The 9609-nt window shown below is 32.8% G+C and overlaps 1 protein-coding gene across 2 annotated transcripts; it reads right to left on the reverse strand.

Annotated features, from left to right (window-relative positions):
* Nucleotides 1-2728: 2728 nt before the first annotated feature.
* LOC120083582 (4-hydroxy-3-methylbut-2-en-1-yl diphosphate synthase (ferredoxin), chloroplastic) lies at nt 2729-9609 on the reverse strand. Of its 2 annotated transcripts, none has more exons than XM_039039403.1 (21): nt 9453-9609; nt 9287-9338; nt 8616-8839; nt 7685-7842; nt 7193-7299; nt 7014-7114; nt 6858-6934; nt 6606-6725; nt 6279-6509; nt 5808-5924; nt 5626-5700; nt 5469-5546; nt 5306-5365; nt 5151-5213; nt 4892-5036; nt 4640-4778; nt 4451-4528; nt 4214-4373; nt 3989-4087; nt 3768-3872; nt 2729-3080 (listed from the first exon to the last, which is right to left on the reverse strand). In XM_039039403.1, exons 3-21 carry the CDS (start codon nt 8824-8826, stop codon nt 2979-2981), a joined length of 2226 nt encoding a protein of 741 aa, XP_038895331.1. In that variant the 5' UTR covers nt 8827-8839; nt 9287-9338; nt 9453-9609; the 3' UTR covers nt 2729-2978. The 2 variants fall into 2 exon arrangements, with proteins under 2 accessions (XP_038895331.1, XP_038895330.1); XM_039039402.1 differs by having other exon boundaries at nt 8616-8844.

The following is a 9609-nucleotide window of genomic DNA, read 5'->3' on the forward strand; positions in this document are numbered from 1 at the left end:
CTGCTATCATTTATAGTTTTTAATTTTAGAAAATTGTAAGCGTGAAATGGCAGACTACGTGTGACCTTTTAGTCATTTACATATATAGTTACACTGATAGCTGCTATCAGTGAAATCTGGCATAAATTTTGTGTCATATCCCTAATATGTTTATCCTTGTTGTACATTTTTTTATTATTTTGTGTCGGATTGTTATTCGTGCAACCAGTCCAACTAATTATTCAAAAAAATATATGAGATTAAAATAAATTATATATATATATATATATACATACATATATATATATATACATACATATATATATACATATAAAAGTAAAAAAAAACCATAATCTTAAAAATTAATAATAAGTTCGGGTTGATTTGAGTTATTTTAGGTAAACCCATAAACGAACTTAACTCATAAAATTTTATTTATTTAAATCTAGTCCAACTCAATGATAATTTTCGCTTTAATCAAGTTTAAATATCAAAATGGATGAAATTAGAAGGTATAGAGTTGAAATAAACTTATATTCTCAAAGGGGGGGTTGAAATAAACTTACTAAAGGCTTCCAACGGGTCATCAAAATTGAGAAAGGATTTTTCTTTTTTCTTTTTTTCTTTTATTTATTTATTTTTTTGAAAAAAATATTATAGTACAAATGAGAAAGAAGAGGAAAAATCGTAAAGTGGTCCAAAACATCCAAAGATGTGCAAAGGTTTCAAATTATATATATATTTGCTTCTTTTCCTTCAAGAACAGAAAGGGGGGAAAATGCAATTCATATGTACAGATATGGACGAAAATATTGTTATCGATATAAATATTAATAACCTAGATTTACAAATATATCGACGGATGTTTCAGAAAAAATCTCAAATATCACATAAATTTATAAAAATATTGTAAATTTTTCAGTGAATATTTAAAATAACCATATTTAATAACTATGACTTTAAACAAATAAATCAATAAATAGAAAACAAATATGGTTCACAATGGTATAATAGATAATAGTAAAAACCGAAAAATTAATTATGTACTAAATATTTAGTTCAAGAGTTTACAATCACATGAAGTAGTGGTCTAGTTTACAATCAATATTTTCTTAAAAAATCTATTTTCAATATATTATATGGAGTAAAATCAAATTTCAAAACAAAAAGTTGAGAAAAAATAAAGGAAAAAAAAACAAATAAGAGATAAATAGATGATTGAGATTATGGACCAGAGAGAAAAATAACAAAACATAACTTATACAATATACAAAAATGGAAAATTATATATATATATAAGGTGAGATACTTTATAAAAAAATAGATAAAGAGAGAGATGATGAGAATGAAAAAAAAACCAGAGTTGTTTTTAAATATAAAAAAATAAACTAAAATATTTACAAAATATAACAAAATTTTAGAACTATCAATAATAGAAGCTGATATTCTATCAGTGTCTATCAGTGATATTAATAAACACTGATAGAAGTTTATCAGTGTCTATTATTGATAGTTCTAAAATTTTTCTATATCTTGTAAATATTTTCAACAGTTTTACCATTTGAAATAATTTCCCAACAAACAATCTATGAATTATAAAAGAATGAGAATTCTGTACTAATTAATAAAAAGAAAAGTTAAATCATGAAAAAAGAAAAAATATTGAGAGATTAAAAAAGAAAAAGAAAATAAGAGAATAGACCGAGCAACAGCAATGAAACAAAAGTCGCATCACCATGCATGCCATTATAACCATCCACCAACTATGAAGCACAGATACTTCATGTGAGGCAAAGAATCAGTATCAGACACGTATCAGATATCGATACTTCCAAATACTTCCTAGATACATATTTGACATGCGATTTGACGTATCTATTTCTATGCGTATTTTTTTTTAAAGAAAAAAGACGAGTAACTCATTTAATCTTTCTCATTCTAAAATTAGGCAACCTATTCAAAAAGTTCACTACTCGAGTCCAAAGCTAAAAGAAAAAAAAAATAATAACGGACCAAACCCTATACTAAAATCATAAATCTCCATCTTTACATTTGAATCTCCACAAAGTCCACCAAAATATAAATCATTTGGATATCTTCAACAATTCAATGAATAAGTTCTTCGTTTATCTTCATACTTCTTCCTCTAATCTTCTTTTCTTCTTTGTAATATGAGTCACTTTTCTATTGCATTTTATTAACTATTGTACTTCAACATCTTAGATGTTTCTTTTTTTTGTATTGTATTTTAGTGTTTGTATTCTATTTTGTGTTATTGTTATTAACTTGTATGCTAAATTTATCTATATCTTATATTTTCTTAAAGAAAAAAATATATCTTCAACATATCAGTATCCTCATTTTTTAGAACTATATATATTAAAAAAATATATAAAAAAATGACATATCCTTAGACATATCCGTATCTTAGTTTTTTAGAAATCGACGAATATCATATCCGATTATATCCGTATTTGTGCTTCATAGTCCACCTCCTGGCTACCAACCAACAATAGCGCTTTGATGAGAAGACAAATTTTTAAAATTTAGACGCGCTGCAGAATAAAATATCGTCGAAATATCAGCGATATCATCATCGTAATATTGACAATATTTCCGATATTTCGGCGATTTTCTGTAAAAACGATGTTTTACCCATTGATTTCTCCACCGATACCTCGATTTTGGCAATATTTCGCGATTTTTTAATCTTTGTGTGCTAATTTGTAATTATTATGCATGAAGTATATGATAACTGTAATTATAGCTGTGATAATTATTGGTGAGGGAAGTTAAGAGAGTCAGTTACATACCAATTATGAAGCTGTTTTTCACTTTGGCAATGAGCAATGATTGGACATGAATTTGCCCAATTTCCATACCCCCTTTTTATATTTGACTTAATAACACAAATCAAAACTGTCTTCTCCCCTCATCCAAATCTCTACTGTTTCTTTTTTTCTACCTACCAAACCAGTACTACCTTGCCTATGTTTCTCTCACTCTTCTGTAGGAGGTTCGACCCAACGACCATGATCTTTTATTAGCTGGATTAGAGCCTCGGTCGCATTCTCCATAGCGATTCCACGCTTCAGGACGGTCTGATCAAGATTCAACTTCTCATTAAGATATATAGTTTCATTACATGATGAGGATTTGTGATAAGCATGACGTGAAAAGAAATTAATTAATTACATGGGTTCGATTGTATGATCTAAGGTTGAAGATATTTCTCTTTCTATCCAGTTTTAATAAGGAAAAATTATCTTTTTAAGTCCGAATTTTAAAGAATATGTGCATTTGGTTTCTGAGTTTTCAAGATGTAATTTTTTAATCTTTAACTTTTCAGAATATGTACTGTTAATCCCTGAGTTTTCAAATTTTACCTTTTCCCTCCGTTTTAAGAATGGATTTGTAAGGTCCCTAAAGTAATTTTTTTAAATATAATCTTGAATAATTATATGAAATTCTAAATTTTATAAAAATTATCTCCTCTCAAATTATTTTTCTAATCATAAATGTCACATAATTGTTTAAAATATTATATATATATATATAATATACTTCAAGGACCTTTTAAACCTCTTGTTAAAAACTTATGACTAAAGATGTATATTTTTAAAACTTATGGGCCAAACACACTTGTTCTTAAAAATTGAAGAACTAAAAAAAGGTACGTTTTGAAATCCTGAGGACCAAACACAATTATTTTTCAAAATTTGGGATCTAAAAAGGTAATGTTCCCATAGGACGAGTGTAAAGTATAAGAAATAGATCGGTCGCATTACCTTCCCGACATAAAGATCGATCTTTCCAGGGGAACCCCCAACATACCCAAAGTCGGCATCAGCCATCTCCCCAGGACCGTTAACAATGCAACCCATAATTGCAATCTGATGTCATTGAGGAAGAAAAAGAAAAATTTTTAAATTGAATGAAGCAAGTTGCAGTTAAACATGTTGCCTTTTGACATCATTTCCTGAAAGTTCTAAAAGGTATGTCAACTTACAGAAACTCCAGGAAGATGTGATGTCTTTTCCCTTATTTCTGCGCTTATTTCTTGAAGATCAAACAATGTTCTTCCACAAGATGGGCATGAAACATACTCCTGCAGTGAAGTGTGTAAGAACATAATCAACAAAGATTATCGTTCGGTAAGAAATACACAAAAACTCTGTTTCGAATGACTTCTCAGGTGCTTAAAATTTCATTTCATGGAGGAAAACGTTCTTACGGTCTTTGTGTTCCTCATTCTGCAACCTTGTAACAAATTGAAGGATGTATTCCTTATGAAATCAAAATCCTTATCTGGGGCTTCTAATAGGACACCATCTCCAAGGCCGTCCACCAAAAGAGCTCCCGCATTTGAACCGGCACCGATTACCAAATCGTCTCTAAAAGTAGTAAGGGAAAATTAAAACTCACTGCTTGAACACTTCAAATAATAATCAAGTTAATGAATAATGATTACCTGTGAACTCCGTTTGGAAACTGAATGTGATGAATCACAGGGAAAGTAAGACCATTCTCCGATAAATACTCAAATAACCTGAAATTAACATTTGACAAAATCAACAAGGGAAAGTACATTCTGCCTTAATGATTAAATGTTGCTCTAGATAATAATCAATAAATTGCCCGTAAAGGAATATTGTTATACCTCCTTGCAGCATGCACTCTGCTGACCTTGTCTTCTGAATATGGTAAATCATGAAAAAGCATTGTTGCATCAATCTCTTTCAAGATATCCAGATCATCGTATGATTCATCACCTCGTACCGATACAACCAAGCGTGTGCCTGAGACAACTCATTGACATGGAATGTGACCAGGAATTTAAATAAAATAAATAAATAAACAATGAAATTGAAACCGAGGGAATGAACATGAATTGGAAGTATGCAGAACATACCGTCAGGTAAAAGTTTGTGAGCACCAGAGGACAATTCCTTGAGATTCACCAGAACCATGGCATTAGGCAAGGGCTTTGTAAGTTGCTCTGATAAAGGTGTTATAACGCCCATACTCATATCTATCAGCCTTTTGAGGGCTAGACGCTGATCATGAGAGAGAAAATCAAATTTTGATTGGGATTCATCAGATACACTATGAAAATAAAAATAACTCAGCAAAATTAGCAACGCATCAGAAACTGAAAGGGAAGTCTTTACAGCATCAGCATCATCAACTGAAGGGAGTTCTCTCAGTAAGATTGAATCCACCGTCGCTAGATCCTGACCATATTGACAAAAACTGTGAGGAAAAAGAAAACCCAGAAAGTAGAAAAGAATGGATTATTTTATACAGAAACTAGAACACATTAGACCTTAAATGGCATGCCAACAACAAGTTTTGCTGCAAGAGACTTGTACAGAAGTTCTGGCATCTGGGTTAGGAAAACAAGAAGTTAGATAGTTTCTGTTAATCCACCTTTCAAATCTCGAGATACCACATGGTAGCTGAGATCAGGAAAGTCTTTCTTATTGCACCTTTAATTGATCCAAGGAAACTGACATGAGAACAGAGCCGTCACGGTGCAAAACACCTCTATAATCCACCTCCTCACCCTGTACTACAATTAAGCATTTCTCTTAATCCAAGTCCAGAAAGTAGTAGGACATCATAGAATGATCATAAAAAGCTGACCTCCTTTTGAATGGGCAACTGGCCAGATCGACGCTGAAAATCAAAATAGTGTCTGTGTTTTTCCTCATATGGCACCTTACAGACAAGGAATGAATTGTAAGTTCACAATATTCAAATTCAGATATAGAGATTGGACACACAAGATGACCATACACAACAACTACAAGAAAGAAAGGCCCTACCACCCCTTGCTGAAGTTCAGCTGCTCTCATACCAAGGGTTGCAAGCCTTCTGCAAGGATCTATCTCCTCCTCTGGTGGTTCTGTAAGAGAAACCCTAATAGTGTCACCCAAACCATCCTGCACAACAGAACGCATTTACTAAATGCCCCACATTGATATAGCTTCTAAATGTGCATATTCCTTTGTGTATGTGATCAACCAACCACTATGACTTGAAAGAATTTTGTGGAGAACTGAAAGATTAATCGACTACATATTCCTTAAAAGAAACTAGAACTTGAAAAAAAGGTAAGTAAAGGTGCATGCATTGAGCATTGTTCTAATGAAATTATGCTATCTTGCAGTAGGGTTTGTAAAAGAAAGCCTCGTGATATCGGTATTCAGAGTTTACATACAATTTGTTCAGCAAAACAGGGTGAAAGGCAATGATACTCTATAGGACAATCATCATTCCATTTGGTGACACTATACCTGAAGAAGGGTCCCAATGCCAATAGCAGATTTCATTCGGCCGTCCTCACCCTCTCCGGCTTCAGTAACTCCAAGATGTAGTGGATAATCCCAGCCTTGGACATACATTTCAGCTACAAGTAAACGATATGCCTGAACCATAACTACTGGATTGCTTGCTTTCATGGAAAAGACAAAATTATGGTAGTCCAACTTTCGACAAATTCTTGCAAACTCAAACGCTGATTCAACCTGTTAGGACTTGGGAGAACTTTTATTAGGGACATCCCTAAGCTAAGATCAAAAAAGAATATATTGTTTATAAGAACTGAGAGGGAAAATGCTCACCATTCCCCTTGGAGAATCACCAAAGTAGCTCATTATACGATCTGAAAGGCTCCCATGATTTGTTCCAATGCGCATTGCTCTTCCATACTTCTTACATTTTTCAACTAACGGAGTAAAAACCTTTCACAATTAAAATATGAAACAAAATTATCATCCATAGAGAAATCCTCCAACCCCATTAGTTGAGATAAAATTAGGTTCACTGTTGCAAAATATCAACATATGCGAGGGAAAGAAAAAAGAAAGTCCTACCTCCTCAATATGCTCAAGTTCTTTTTGATAATCCTCCTCCGTGTACTCTAGCTTTTCAAATTGAGCCCGCCTATCAGCTGCATTAAACATGAGCTTGACACACGAACAATCTTTCTGAAGAAAATTTGGAGAATGTTAGTATAATAAATAGCATACCAAAATTTCCAGGGTTCACACGAATTTTATCAAAGCACTCAGCAACTCTCAATGCAACAGAAGGAGCAAAGTGGATATCTGCGACCAGAGGTATATTATAACTGCAAAATAAAATTGCAGGACATCATAAATTGGGGAAACTAAGTTCCAGAAATGTCCAAAATATAATGTTAACCTACTTTTTCTGCACAAGGGTGTTCTTGATCTCAAAACATGCATCTGCTTCTTTCTTCCCTTGAACTGTTATCCGAACAATATCTGCTCCCTTGTCAGCTATTCTCATGACCTACTAAGGATAAGACAAATTGGTCATCTTCAAAATCATATAGAGAACATGACACCACAATATAAGATATCAAAGTTTTTCCAATATATTGACGTCTTTCTTAGTTGCTGTAGACTTGATCATCCATATTGTCCATGAAAAGAAATCAAGAATAATTTGGACAAAACTACAAGAAGAATTTTTATTACATTATTATACCCATCCATCATTTAATTTTGAACTTTCAACTAGTTCAGCATCAATCATCGTGACATACTCTCATCTTCCATCGACTAAAATACAATATCTCACAATGATTAGTAACCAAAGAATGTTTTTATTGTTAATACTGATGAAGGGATTCGGAAATGAAAGCACAACTGAAATAGAAGAAATATTAAAGAACCTGTTCAACTGTTCCAGCAACATCCTTTGTGTCAGTTGTTGTCATTGTTTGAATCCTTATGGGATGCTCACTACCAAGGGCAACATTTCCAACCATCACTGTCCGTGTTTTCCTCCTGACTGTTTTGTTTATGGATTCACAGTACTTCTGTCGAGGAACTGCAAAGGATAGTAATTATCAAATGAACCCAAAACACTTTAAAGTACAGTTTGTCAATATCTGAATAACATTTCATCTTTGGCTTTTCAGAAAGCGAAGGAACATGGGTAAAAACGATACTAAAATTTTAGCATCACACTGGTTGAACATGTGTAATATGCATCACCAAGTTCCTTAGATCTCATCACTGTTGAGATGAGGATTTGTTAACATCATCGTAATTCAGTGATCAATTCTTACATGCAACAATAGGTTAACAAAAAAAAATCTTTTATGACTAGTATTTCACCCAGTCGACTTTTGTCTTTGGATAGGATAGTCGATGTCTCTACCAATTCTATTGGCACTCGGCATATTCATGTGAAATATATATTTTTGCCACACGGTTCAGGATGTATATTGAAAAAAGTTACTCATTAGAATCGGAGCTTATGTGTTTGAACTAATATATCATGATTTTCTCCCTATTTATATATTAAACATACTCTTATCTATTATCATTAACTTTTTGGTTTGGCGATGATTTAACCCATATTTTCCTTATTACTTTTAAATTCTCTCACTTACGTAAATTGTGTCATGGACCTGTTTATTAAACTAATATCGTTTTCTCACTCAATTCCAGTCAAAAGCCAGATGATGAATCAACAAAAGTAAAATCCCTATTTGATTTTCATTTCCTTTATTTGCCACAAAAAAAAAAAAAAAAAAATCAAGTAAAGGCGGATAAAACGAGGGCGGAATATTCCACATGCATTGTTAAAGATTTTACCCAGGAGAGAACTCCCTTCCGAAGCAGGCTGAAGCTCCGCAATATCAGAACCAGGATTTGAATTCCGTATGACCAAGACCTTTCTTCCATGAGACCTAACGCTCCTCAAATCAAAGACTTTTACTGATTCCAACCGCTTCGAAAATCCCAAGTTCACATTTCCTCCTTTCAACCCAGAAAGATGCGACGGTAACGTTCCGGCAGAAGCCATTTCTGATCACGATCTTCACTACAACAAACCGTATATTGATCAAAATCCAACTTCGCCACAAAACGTAAGTTCAAAACGAGAAAACTCAAGGAACTCCTCCAATTAATAGAACAACCATCTAAAAAATACTTGTACCAACCAAACATCATCATTCTGAGACAATAGCTGTACAATTGAAAACTATTACTACCTTTCCATAACAAGCATCGAAATAAATAAGATAAAAACAAAACCACTCGTAAACTTCAGAATACAAGGAATTGGAAAATATTATTTAAAAAATTACAAAAGCCAATCCAAGTCACGCGCTTAAACTGGTAATTTCAAACACAAATACGCATCACTCGTTGAAGTAAACAAAATTTCTATCATAAGAATCGAAAAACACAGCAAAACCACCTCAAATTCAGCCAAGAAAAGAAAAGAAAAGAAAGAAAGAAGTGAAGAAAACAACTCTTACAAGCTTGAGATTCCGAATTTGAAAGAGAATTCAGTCTCCAATTACTATTCACCTGTCAAAGTAAACAAAAATTCCGTAATAAGAAACAGAAAAAACAGCAAACCACCTAAAATTCAGCCTGGAAAATTCAGCAAATAAGGAAAGAAGTGGAGAAAACATCACTTACAAGGTTGAGATTCCGAATTTGGAAGAGAAATCAGCCTCCGATTTGAGAGGAAAATTTGAGAATGATGGAGGACTGAGACTGAGAAGACGAAGAATTGGTGGTTGTAGAAGACTTCGCCCGTAAAATTGTGGACGATTTTATGTATTTGAATTATTAA

The sequence above is a fragment of the Benincasa hispida genome, chromosome 8, assembly GCF_009727055.1.
Source record: "Benincasa hispida cultivar B227 chromosome 8, ASM972705v1, whole genome shotgun sequence".
Taxonomy (NCBI): Eukaryota; Viridiplantae; Streptophyta; class Magnoliopsida; order Cucurbitales; family Cucurbitaceae; genus Benincasa; species Benincasa hispida.